Genomic DNA, 13,388 nt, shown 5'->3' with positions numbered 1-13,388 from the left:
CAACCTTCAAGAAGTTCAGCAGGCTAATAAGGCTGCATACACAAGGATGTTTTTGTAGCTAAGAACGAAGGACAACAAGCATACGTATTAACTATGCTTCATTTCTTTTCTTGTGTTTTTTTTTTTTTTTTTTTAAAAAATGCAACATAAATCGGGCATAGTATGGAGGAGAAAGTTAGAAACTGTAACTGCATGGGGCTTCGGTTATTGGTTGACTCCAATGATAAGGAGGAGAAATCAGTTGTCAGTTATATCCAGAGCTGTATGATCCAGCACTAAAAATCTCTAAGCATTGTTCTGGCCCCCAGGTCTGTACGTACGTTTCACTTAAAAATCGTTTCCCTGCAAATGCACCTAGGACAAACCACCAATTTTCTCACAGATGCCAAGACGTCGTTGTGATGGCAGCGTGTAATACCAAAAGTGAGATCCGGTTATCACAAAGCCAACTGGTGTAGAACTTCCAGAAAACTTCATAGTTTTCATAAAAATAAAAACAGGAAGACAAGTTCCCATCAAGCCGTGGTAAAACAGTGCTGGCGACTTCACCGTCTGATCCTGGTTCACTTTCACGGATTGAACATTCTCGTGTCCGATAAACCCAAGTGACCAGCTCAGCCTAAAAATGAGAAGATACGGTGGTGTAATCTGGATTGCTCAACCAGGACATGGACAAAGTCACTGGACCTACCACACAAAAGCAGCGATGGAACAAAACATTTGATCAAATGACATATCTTGAACCATCTACTCCAACTAAAAAAAAAAAAGTGAAAGAGCTTGGGTATAATCTGGATGAAATGAACGAGTTCTACATCCGCAGCAGGGGAGAGCGTAATCGCGCCGGTGCAAGGCCAATACAATTTTTTCCCTATGACAAAAAAGCAGCAATGCAGGAAAATCCCTCAGCGGTCTATTCCAAAAGTGTCCAATTCTCAGGGAAGCGAAAATCTCAGAAGATGTTGCGGAGGTTATTGCTGGAGGTGGACAGTGGTGGAGCACTGGCGGCGCTGTAGGGCGGTGGAGGCGTCGGGGAAGTAAGGTCCGGATACGGCTGCAGGCCCATCTGCTTGTTTTCCTGCAGCTTGCGTACCACCACGCGGCAAAACTCCTCGTTGTGGCGCTCGCACGTGTCCAGAAGCTTGCGAACTTTGGCGGTGCGCGTCTGCTGGTTGGCCACCAGCTCGTAGTCCTCACGCATAAGCAATTCGCGGGCCAGCAACGCATCCAGGCTCTGGTTTAGACATGCTTCCGTCATCTGGCGCACAACCTCCTCCCGTCGAGAGCTGATCCATCGTGCTGCTGGGCCCTGGATGTCCGACGCCATGGGGAAATCTGGAGGATGTTACAGATTATGCACCAGTTACAAATAGGGACTGTTTTAATTTTTGAAATAACTTACATTTCTTCACTTTATTTGCCAATGTGAAAGTGAGTGATAAGGAAGTTTGGCGTCTCTTTGTTAGGCTGGAGATAGCTAGAGATTAAGTTTGTTCTGTCTGGTAATGATTTCTGGACAGAAGTTAACCATTATATGAACCAAAAAAGGATTTTTTTTTGGTTTAGGAATTAGCTGTAGAGCAATGCGACGTACCTTGTGGATGTGCCTGTAGGGTGAGTGGATGAATGTTTATGGGCAGGTTGCTCTCATTTTGAGGCAGGTGTGGTCTTAGGGGGATGCTGTAGTCCGAGATGAACTGGGCCGTCTGATAATTAGGATTCAGGTTGTTCTGAGAGCCCTGATCCAATAAGGGTTTTGGAGCATCCAGTGGTATGGACATGACCGATGACAATGGTCCAGCTAAGAAGAAAAGGAGGCATTGTTACATACTATATTCGCGACAGGGTTTTTCACACATAGATGTGAAAAGGTAGAGGTCTGAGAATTCACACACACTGCCATTTCATTGCCATTGCCATCCAATATTAGCAAACATTGGTCAATTGCCTTGCTCTTGGGTTCGGTTGGAGAATTCAAGGCAGTCAGAAAGCTCCCAAAATTCCAACATGGAAATCTCCCCCACCAACAGGTCAATGTAAATGACAGAAGTGGGAATTGCTTCCCCCCTTCCCCATATGACTCATCAACAGTGCCGCCATCTTTAGCTTCCAAGCAACGCTCATTAAACTTAAACAGAATTTAGAGCATTAACTAAAAATGTCTAAAAAAACATCACGGAAGAACATCATTGAAGATCAAGTCAGTCACAATTGTTTCTATTGCATCTCGAACCATCACAGGGTTTTACACATTGTAGTTATGGCATCAATTCGAACACAAAACTCAAGTGTAAGGATTACCATGAGAGGGATTGGAGATGGTAAGGTAGCCTGGTTGGGAGATATCCGTGTCCTGGGAGGAGCAAGACCCTGAACCTGATGTAGAGCTGGTATCCTGTCACAGAGCCATCACAAAATCGTTAATAAAAACTCTATGTGGGATATTACGTGGGACAACACAATGGCTGTTTTCACAGGTCACAGAGCAGAGGTATGAGAAGAAGATATGAAGACACTGACTGGCCAGGGAGTGTTTTGTTCCTTCAGACTCTTATCTGTTCTTTTCACATTCGCTGTAGTCGTTGTCGTTGTCGTTGTTGAAGGGCTGCTAATAGGTCGCATGAACTACAAAAAGAAAACAGCAGAGACGAGAGAGAGAGAGAGGGAGATGGGGTTTTATATTTAGAGCCAACTGAAAGCAATTTCAAATGTGTTTAAGTGAAACTATAGCAAATCCAGATGTGCCAATACTGGTAACAAAAAAAAGCCCAGCCGGCTATCCTTAGCTAGCAAACAGGCACATTCTGTGTTTGTAGGCTACATGCACCTTCTTCGCTTAGCTATCTAATGATAGTCATATTTCAACATAGAGAACATTAGCCAGTGAGTATTGAATGATTTGTGCGCATCTGCCATCATGTGTTCGTTTACTGGTCACGGAGAGTAAAGCTAGGTTAGCTAAAGTTGCGTCGCTTCATAAGGGTGTGTGCCCATGCTTGAAATGCTTGGAAATTATTGTAGCTTATATTATCTTACACTGAATGAAGTGGTGTGAGGATGTACTGTGGCATGAATTTGTTTGTAGCTACAGTGGTTTAAATGATCTTGACCGTTATAGTGTATTCATGTATTAATTACATGCACGTCAGCGCTCTAGCTAATAGTGCCACAGCACCTCTTTTGAAACACTTGGGCATTGACCAAAACTTTAAAAAAGGACTTCTAATAAAAATGATACACCTTTTAGACCCTACACAAATGACTGCCTCGCTGTTCTTGAAATGCCGTTTATACTCGCGTGACGAACGCTCTGCAGTGGATGACAGCCTGGTAAAACCAGGCTTGCCTATTCTTCTTTTACTGACCAAAGAATAAATTTATGCCCCTTTACTCGCTCTATTGCGAAGTTCACCTAGAAAAGTCATCATGTAGGAAAAGTAACCACTACCATGTCCCACGTCCTTTCCCCTTCGGTGAATTGCCTTTTCCGACAAGCCGATTTTATTCTCAATTGTTGTAACTGCTGGTTTAGTTCAAAAAGCAGAAAAAGACCATTTTGAAGTATCTCCCATTTCGCCACAGCCACATCGTGCCTAAACCATAGATAGCAACACGTCTGTTATTTGAAGCGAAAATGAAAAACGTATTGCTCAAAATTATTAGAATAAACTGAAATTTAACCATTTCAGGTTCCTCTTTTACACTCACTTTTGACCTTTTGACCTCCAGTACCGCCTCCAGGACATCGATTTCATCAAACCTCCGCAGCATGGGCTCCAGTTCGATAAGACAGTCTGGCGGGCAAAAAGGCATAGTATATAGTACCAAGGCATCATGTTATACATGATATAATAATAATAATAATAATATCATGATAAATAAGTTCACAGTACACTTTCTCAGATATTCTAAATACTGGAATGTCTTTTTTTTTATTTTTTAAACAATTACAAAATCTGATTGGAAATAGCTGATTTGAGAACGTTTTGTACTGAATCTTTAAACTGTAAAATGTTGTAAAGTGAAAAAAATTATATTAGGTTAATTCTTTATAAATAGGTTAATTAGCCCCCCCCCCCCCCCCACATGCAAACTACAATTTTGTTGCCATTTTGTTAGCAAATCAATACGCCATGATGCAGATCAAGTATCGTGACGCGATATTTTTTGTCACATTGCCCAGTCATATACTGTACATGAACAAGTAGCACCCAAAAACACAAAATCAGAAATAACCGCTTTGTTCACTGCAAGACAGGCAGGAAGTGCTTGACAAAATGTGCGTCTGAGCAAAAAAGAGGAACCAAAGACGAACTATAAAACTAGGCCGCTGCACAGGAAGCAGATCTTTGGATTGAGTAGGGTCTTGAGAAGGGAACACGAAAATAGACACAATTCTGTGTGGCCGTTACAAAACGGAGCACGACCCGGGTCGCAACTCTAAGAAACAACACTGCAAAGATCAGGCACAGGTCAAATGTGGGTCAGGTTAGTTAAATAACTGAGTAAAAACAAGTCCACAGCAATCAATACACAACTATTAATTAAACTCTTTGCGGTGGATCATTGGCAAAATACATTTATGGAAGGAGTCTCCAATGTCAGCGCTTTGGGACCGTCCGAAGTAAAGCTTTAACTAAGTTTTCAGACACAGGGTCAGAGAGGTTTGTGTGTTGCGGTTTCTTGGTAACGTAAAGAAAGAAGGGGAAAAAAAGAAAAAAAAAGGCTGTTGAGGGAACATAGGCCTATAGTTGTTATAACGCAAGTGAAAACAGGAACTAACTTACTTCGTGGACATTCCACAAACATCAACTTTGACTACAGAAATATAATAAGTATGATAAGTATGATGTTCTTGAACTCTTTCTCGCAGTACCCTGGCATTCCATTCAGTCCCCGGAATGGAAATCGACTGATAGGGCATTTTCAAAAATCAGTATAAACAAATGAGAAAAATACAAATACATGTATGTATACATATGTATACATACATATCACTGCAAGTCTGGTTTAAGATGAGTCAGGACACTGTTGGGTTTCTGTGTGTAGAGTATCATGACTCTGGGAAAAGGGAGGGGTGTGAGCCCCCCCGCAGCTTTTTTTTGATAGTAAAACACCATATACAACTGCCACAATGAAATTATAACATTTAAACCTGGTAGGCTAGGTAAAAATAAATAAATACTTATGAAAAACTGCAGATTCTTATAGCACTGAGTGTCTAACTTTTATATGAGCGACATCACAAATGAATTAAATGCTGAACATGGGGACCTCCAAAACAGGCGGAAATTCCATTTATTTGGCCTCTGGTAAAAATAAATTAAACCGTAACCGTCGGCGAATTGCTTTGGTACAAGTCTAGTGCTCAGGTGAGTTGATAAACCTTCATAGACTAGCGAACTGAGAGGCTAGTTATACTATTAAACAGGTTAAAAGGTGAAAGTTCCACCACTCACTGAGGAAAGAGGGGCGCTCGTCGGGATTAGCGGTCCAGCCGCATGTCATGAGGTTGATGAGTGTCTCTCTGCCGGGGATGTCTGCTGGAAGGCTGTCCAGTCCGGTGTCGGGCCGAGAGCCGCGCAGGACGCTGAACATTATCTGCATGGGGTTTGTAGCATCTGACCCAAAAAAAAAAAAAAAAATTAAACACAATATGAGAAACAGAGAAGGAAGTAAAATTATGAATTAAAGTGCTGTGCCAAGCTTGAATCGGTCACGCAGTTCACGCCGATGAGATATTACTTTCTTTAAGCTGTCTGATTTGTATTCGATAAGACCTCTCATGAGCAAAATACTACAATACACAAATTTAAGATTTCTCAAGAATTAAAATAAGGCATGACGTCTTTGCTCTTTGGGCTATCTATTGAACCATTTTAATAAGAACACCCGTAGCCCTGCTCGTTCATGCAAAGACAACAGTTACAAAAGACCAGGCCAAGTTTTTTTCCAATCTTCAGTGGTAGCATCGGATTTCTTGTGGATCCCAGCGTGGTTTTCTGCTTTTGTACTGTAGCTCATCCACCTGAAAGTGGCATGTGGCATGATGTGCGTTCTGACATGCTATTCTGCTCAGCATGGCTGTAAAGAGTGGTTACTGTATCCTTCCTGTTAACTCGAACCCTTCTGCCCATTCTCCTAATCATCTCTCTCATCAATGAGGCATTTCTGCCAGCACAACTGCAGCTCGGTGGATAGACACCGTTATTTGTGTGAAAATCAGCAGTTTCTGGACAGCCCTTCTGCTCCAGTCAAAGTCAGTGAGGTCACATCCCTCTCCGCCCATTCTGATGTTTGATGTGAACTTTAACATGCAATGTGAAATGGCTGACTGACCGAACAATTGCGCGAATGAGTAGCTGTACACGTGTTCCAAGTGGCCCGCGAGTCTGTATTATATATATACACATACACACACACACACACACACACACCCATCCATCTTCTATACCGCTTATCCTTCCTTCAGGATCACGGGGAAACCTGAAGCCTATTGGGCACAAGGCGGGGTACACCCTGGACAGGGTTAGATCTATATCTATCTATCTATAATACATATACATATATATATATACACACACACACACATTTCATATTATATATATATATATATATATATATATATATATATATATATATATATACACACATACACACACGCACACACACACACATACATATACACACACACACACACATCAATATATACACACATATATATACATATATAGATAGATAGATAGATAGATCGATCTGGTAAAAACCTGTCTGTCAGCCTGCATGTTTCAGTCACACACACACACGCATGACTTCTACTTCTATTACCTTCGTAAGGTATCCGTCGAGACAGCACTTCCCACATGATGATGGCATAACTGAAAGAGGAAGCAGAGAACAACAGGGTAAACCGGCTGAGAAGCTGCCCCTCGGGAATCCCCTTAGAGGAATTAAAACTTTCACTTCGTTCCAAGCCCAACGATTTCAACAGGCCCCTTTGACTAATCTGGGACAAATCACTGAGGAACGTAGCACTCATTCTGTTCAGAAGCTGAATTCTCAAACTCCAACTAGTTTCCTGGAAGACGCGGCCTCAGCAACGGGGAAGTCCGCACAGGTGTGATGGTTAGTGGGACATTGTTTGCGGTTCCCATTTCTGGGAAACGTGACGAAGCATGAGAATGTCTGAATGTCTGAATGTGACACGCCCACTGGCTAAAGGCAGTAATGGATACAAGGTGACAGATGAATGGGAGGGAAATCAGAACAATTTACAATGTTTTTAAAAAAAAATTCATGCATGGTTTACATGGGAATGCAGAAAGTCAAAAAATAAAATAAAATAAATGCACGAGTGATGTCAAGTGTTTGTTTCTCTCTCTCTCTCTCTCTCTCTCCCAATCAAAAAAATAAATAAACAAATAAGACAAAGTGCTGGTGAAAAATATTTCCTGTTAGTGAGCGAATAAGAGGAAATGCTTAATCAAAAATATTTCCTTCGCCAATAAACCAAAATAGGGTGGTATCAAATGCAAAGTTAATAATTTTCCTTAGTTAGGTCACTTATGATCGTTCTCTCACCAGCCTCTCCTCCTTCTGCGTCATTAAGAAGATGATAAAACAAAGTGTTTGTAATTTTACAGAGAAACCGTGAAGCGTAAACTCCACTGTCCTGAAGATTTTCCCCATGGTGGAAAAATTTCAGACTGTTTCAATGCTCTGATGCTGGAGACTCTTTCCAAAAAAATGCTAAATAAACGTCCCGTCGTGGTTATAGAAACAATGACATATTAAGACGAGTGCATTACTATGTATAAACTTCGCAACACCTTGAAACGCCTTCTGACCAATTAGAATAGAGGATTCGACAGCACTACAATTTCAATATGTCCATCCATCCATCCATCCATCCATCTTCTACCGCTTACTCCTTCTTCAGGTTACGGGGAACCTGGAGCCTATCCCAGGGAGCATCGGGCACAAGGCGGGGTACACCCTGGACAGGGTGCGAGTCAATTTGAATACGTTACCTTTGTAATTACATACATACATACATACATACATACATACACACACACACTCCAACAAAATGAATGCGCCATTGAGCATAAAATCAGTACGAGACAGACCTGTACATGTCCTGTTTGACATCCGTTCTCCGAGTCTTGTTGGGTTCGTACTCTTCAGGAGGCATATATATGACGGTGCCGCCCATCTCAGCCGGCTTCGATCCAGAACCTTTGCTAATTGAGAGCTGGCGCCATTTTGACAAACCAAAGTCAGCTATCTGTAAAGGAAAATGAATAACTTCATGGTTATGCGGTCAAGAAAGCCTATTCATATTAATGGCTGGCAATAAGACAAGAGTTGTTCTGGGTTCTTTGGATTGGCCAAAAAGTAAATCCTGTTAAAATGAGTTTTAAAGAAGTCCTTCATTAAAAAAGAAATATGTAGTCGTTTTTTTTTTTGGGGTATAGCTTTCCCTCTTCAAGTATTTGTTAGAAATTATCCTCAGTCAGGCCAAGACCTTTCTGGAACCGAGAGGCTTGGGAAGGAATCATGAGGTTTTTGGGAACGCTTACTCATGACTCATGAGTCACAAAAGTGCTCCAATATCGACTCACATTCCAGCCAAGTACAGCAAGCACAAGTCAATAAATAAAGGGGGGAAATGGTCCACTGAAACAGCAATTATTAAACCAGTTCCTTTGTGCTGGCAAATTGCGAAATTGAGGAAGCTGTGATGAAAATGGTAAAACCTCTGGTGAGCTCCGGGCTTGTGGTTAAGACAAAGCTTACAAACCTTCACGTGGTACTCGCCGTCCAGAAGAATGTTCTGCGTTTTCAGGTCATGATGGAGCAGCGGTGGAGTCATGTTATGGAGAAAGTTAACGCCCAGAGCGATTTCATACAGAACACGCAGCCTGAGAGGCCAAGCCACCACTGGATACATGTTTTTCTGAGCAAGAGACAGATAGAGAAAGAAAGAACAGAGAATGAAAATGAGCTAAAACTGAGATAAACATTGTTACAACAAGCCTGAGACTTGAAGTTCTCAACTCCGACAATACTGCATATCATACCATCCTCATGACATATTCTAGCTTCTAGGCATGAATAAAGACTAGGATTTATTAAATAATTAACTGATTTTTTAAAAGGGCTTGATTTTGGGTTCAACAGTAAGGTTTGCCTAGGCACTTTTCATAAGCAGCTGATAATCCAGCCTCTGCGATGGCAGTGATTTGCGACTTCCCCAGCTCAAGAGCTCATTACAAAGCCCTTCGTTCGCTTGAGCGGTCATTTAGATCCACATGAAGAAATCTAGTGGCCTGTTAACACATCTACACAATCGTTTAGTCACAGAGATGCCAATATTTACGCAAATGATATGCTTTCTCAGCTAAAATTTGCCTGGTGAAAAAAACTATTTACTCTGTGAATTCACGTGTGCTTCTGGTAGCAGTAACTTTTGCTTTCAACTTTTATTGAGGTGAACTTTGACCTGTGAATTCGCAAACAACATAAATCTTGTGAGCCAATAGCAAAACAGGTCTTTGTGGTCAGTAAATAAAATGGAGGTGTTGCTATTATCGAGTTAGCCCTCACATTCGACTTCTGGTAAGTGGTCTTTCCAGATGCACGCAAACACAGTCTGTAAAAAGCTACTGATATGACGGATTTGAATGGGACAATAAAAAAGAAGATCAAAAAAAAAAAAAACCCATCCCAGAAATACTCTGGTAATAATTACCAGATGAACATTCCCAAAAAGTAATCCAGTTTGAATACGGCTTTAGGCAACCAATATCTAAATAATTATTTTTATGGTCTAACAAGCTTAATGTTAGACAGCTCATGATGTCAATATCAAACCCTTCATCATGGACTAGGATAAAGGATATTGCAGAAGGGAAAACACAGAACAGTTTTTCCCCTGAGAACTGAATGAATAATAACTAATGAGAACCTTTAACACATAGATGGATCCTCCACTCCAGGCCTGTATACATGATGTGTTAATTAAAATACTCGAAAACACATCTTTCATGCTCATCAGCTTTATATCTGGACCCAGGAACGTTAGAGCAGGAACTGGAGTCGAGAACTTCTTAACTTACAGTGTCACACACACAATGCAGAAGAAGTCCGTACCTCATGCAGAAGCTCGTCCAGAGAGCCATTGGTCATGAATTCAGTGATGATGCAGAAGAACTCGGGCTCGTTGCACACGCCGAAGATCTGGATGATGTGGTTGAACCTGGCCTTGTGAAGCACCTCGGCCTCTTTCAGTAAGCAATTCCTTTCTCTGCAAGGAAGTTTAACGTGATGAAAGGACTTTGGGATTCCCCTGCTGCCTGTGTTACAGCTAAACTGGTCAGTCAGATTGTACAATAGCAACAACACTGATCTGCATTTCAGTTTCATTTCTGGTGTCTCTCATTCTCTCTCTCTCTCTCTCTCTCTCTCTCTCTCTCTCTCAGCATCTCAGATGTTCCACAAAAGGCTTTCAGTTTTCCTTCAGTTGTACCTTTGAGCATTAAAAAAGTGCTGACACTAGAGACTCCTTCCAAAACTACTCAATAAACATCTCCTATATTATTAGGCCATACAAGCATGATGTTGCTATGGAAACAATAACTTGAGAACCTGTACTTTGATTTAAATTACAGTCCAAACTGTTAAAGATGCTTTTATATATAATTAATAAATCAACACCTTCTGACCAATCAGGACCGAGAACTCAGGAAGAAAACATCACAACACTACAGGATAACGTTCACTAGCCAGAACTGGACACCAGTATACATCATATAACACATACATATGAAGTAAAACGTATTTGTAATGAACATGATTTGGATCACAGATCTTTTAAGCCTTGTATGAACCAGTTTTAAGCTACAAATAGTCAAACGCGATGTTACAAAGCATTACTAATTAGATTATTCATTTGCAGTTTAAAATCTCTGTAAGCAGTTTCTTATGCATGCTTCTTATGGGATGTTTTGGGAACGTTCTTCAATGTTAGCTTGAAGTAATAAGGATGTTTTTCCGTAGCTGTGCATTTCGTTTACATTTAATCATCACCACTAACATATTTCTAACTATCTTATGAGGTTAGCATTATCCTACACTGTCCTCCTATTGGTGGATTTTAGAAGACTTTCATAGCAGTGCTCACATGATGAGTTTCTGTGAACTGTTGTTGCATGTCTTTGATACAGATTAGATTTGGTACAGATTGAAATCTTAAATTTGTACAGGTTAAAATAGGCATCCTATAGATTACAATTGTAAAGTCATACAGATTAAAATCGTAAAGTCGTGGAGATTAAAATCGTAAAGTTATACTTATAAAACTAGTTCTCAAACAGATTACAACAGTGAAGTTCTATAGATTAAAATAGTAGTCATACAGATTAAAATTGTAATGTCGTGGAGATTAAAATCGTAAAGTCGTATAGGTTAAAATCGTGAAGTTGTATAGATTGAAACTGTTGGACAGATTGAAGTCGTACAGATTAAAAGCGTAAAATCGTACAGATTAAAAGAGTAAAGTCGTACAGGTTGTAATCGTAAAGTCGTACAGATGTAAACAGTAAAATCGCAGAGATTGAAACTGTTGTACAGATTATAATCGTAAAGTCGGCGTACGTTTGATGTTTTTGACAGCACTATAACTTCACAGTGTGACACATTTCAGCAAAACAAGTTTTTCGTTATTTAAAAACAATCACACACAAGTGGAAGTTCCTACCTTTCCCCGACCGGGGAGTCCAGCTTTAAGCACTTAATGGCGACGGTGGTGCGCCAGTCGCTGTGCTGCGCCCGGAACACGGTGCCGAAGCCGCCTTTGCTGATGTAGTGCAGGTCGGTGAGTTTGCGGTACGGGATCACCGGCAGCGTGCTGGTCAGACTGCACAGATTCACGCAGCCCGCCTGGTCCATGCTGAACGCTCAGAGAGATAACAGCATTCCGGCAGAAACACTGAGTCACTCCGAGAGGGAAGAGAGCGAAGCACAGATCAGGACTTCACCGACACTTTCAGGCGAATCTGCCTAACACTTCTTCTTCTTCTTCTTCTTCTTCCTCCTCCTCCTCCACCACCGCCACCACCACCACCCTCACCCTCCTCCTCGTCGTCCTCCCGCTCCTCCCTGTTCCCCCGAATAAAAACCCCGCAACACTATCTTTACACAATCAGCTACAAAATAACTCGTCTACACACACACACAGTTACCTGATCACACTCCTGTCCACACACACTGATGTGAATGTGACCCTCTTTAGGGCGTGTGATCGTCTAAAATCGGATCTTTAAGGATTTTTCGCAGGTGCGCATTTACGCGTTCGAAATATCACAGTCTCGAACGGCTTGCTGCGTTATTCTTATTTTTTTTAACCCCTACCCATATTCCGGCAAACTCCGCCCCCTGGCATGTGATTGGCTAGTAGTTCATACGTTCAAAACACCGAATGTTCAAAAATTATTATTATTATTATTATTATTATTATTATTATTATTATTGTTGTTGTTGCTGTTATATTTGTCTTATGATTAATTAAATAAATATATATTTTTTTAAAACAGCAAGTAGTACAGTCAGTATATTCTACAAATAGCTTTATTTTTAAACAACACACATTTTTAAATTTAATTGGAATAGAACAAATGTTTACATTTCCTTTAAAAATTCAATTAAAACGCATTATTATTATTATTATTATTATTATTATTATTATTATTATTATTATATGAAATGTATCCATTATTATAACAAAACTATTATATGCATTTGTTGTACATATTATCTTTATGAATGGGAATAAAATTATATACATATATAAAAATAAACAAAGTACATCATTATAGCTTTTATTGTTGTTGTTGTTGTTGATGATGTGCTTCTTCTTGCTGTTAATGTTGTTAAAAGGACCAAATTTAATTAAAATACTGTTTCGATTTCCTTTTAAAAAGAAAAATATACAACTAAATATTTGTGCGTTTGTTTAGGTTGTATATTTTTGTGAATGGGAACATCATTTTATATTAAAAAAAAAGAAGAAAGAAACAAAATGTTGTTTGTGAATATATCTAGTGTTTCTACGAAACGATATTTTTATTAAATGAAATGTAACCAGTGAAATAACAAGCTTTATTAGACCTTTATATGTATTTGTGTACATAACTTTATAAATATTTAGTACTGTAATAGGTTAATATACGTTTCTATAACAAACTATTCATTATTAGTTTAACCGTTAACGTACGCTTTCACTTTTTTTTGGTTGCCACAGTGATGTAAACGACATCTTAACTGTCCAATCAGTTAAGAGGAGGCGGGGTTACTACCAGCCAATCGTAGTGCTGGGAGCGGAATAT

General features: G+C 40.1%; 1 protein-coding gene across 1 annotated transcript; it reads right to left on the bottom strand.

Moving 5' to 3' along the window:
- Positions 1-101: 101 nt before the first annotated feature.
- On the bottom strand, positions 102-12,376 carry ripk2 (receptor-interacting serine-threonine kinase 2). The gene is made up of 11 exons (XM_053628392.1): positions 11,762-12,376; positions 10,156-10,309; positions 8,804-8,959; positions 8,130-8,287; positions 6,829-6,878; positions 5,460-5,621; positions 3,709-3,794; positions 2,521-2,625; positions 2,302-2,395; positions 1,595-1,801; positions 102-1,335 (listed from the first exon to the last, which is right to left on the bottom strand). The coding sequence occupies exons 1-11, from the start codon at positions 11,950-11,952 to the stop codon at positions 953-955; spliced, it is 1,746 nt and encodes a 581-aa protein (XP_053484367.1). The 5' UTR covers positions 11,953-12,376; the 3' UTR covers positions 102-952.
- Between the last annotated feature and the right edge of the window lie 1,012 nt (positions 12,377-13,388).

Source organism: Ictalurus furcatus, chromosome 7 (assembly GCF_023375685.1).
Source record: "Ictalurus furcatus strain D&B chromosome 7, Billie_1.0, whole genome shotgun sequence".
NCBI classification, from domain to species: Eukaryota; Metazoa; Chordata; class Actinopteri; order Siluriformes; family Ictaluridae; genus Ictalurus; species Ictalurus furcatus.
The sequence above is the reverse complement of the archived record's forward strand: the minus strand, read 5'-3'. Positions and strand labels throughout refer to the sequence as shown.

Excerpts from the sequence above, each read along its gene's own strand:
- ripk2 (XM_053628392.1), bottom strand. The coding sequence starts at position 11,952 with ATGGACCAGGCGGGCTGCGTGAATCTGTGCAGTCTGACCAGCACGCTG. Across the intron at positions 8,960-10,155 it reads TGGACGAGCTTCTGCATGAG|AAAAACATGTATCCAGTGGT; the intron begins GTACGGACTTCT and ends TCTCTTGCTCAG. Across the intron at positions 1,336-1,594 it reads CCTACAGGCACATCCACAAG|ATTTCCCCATGGCGTCGGAC; the intron begins GTACGTCGCATT and ends AACATCCTCCAG.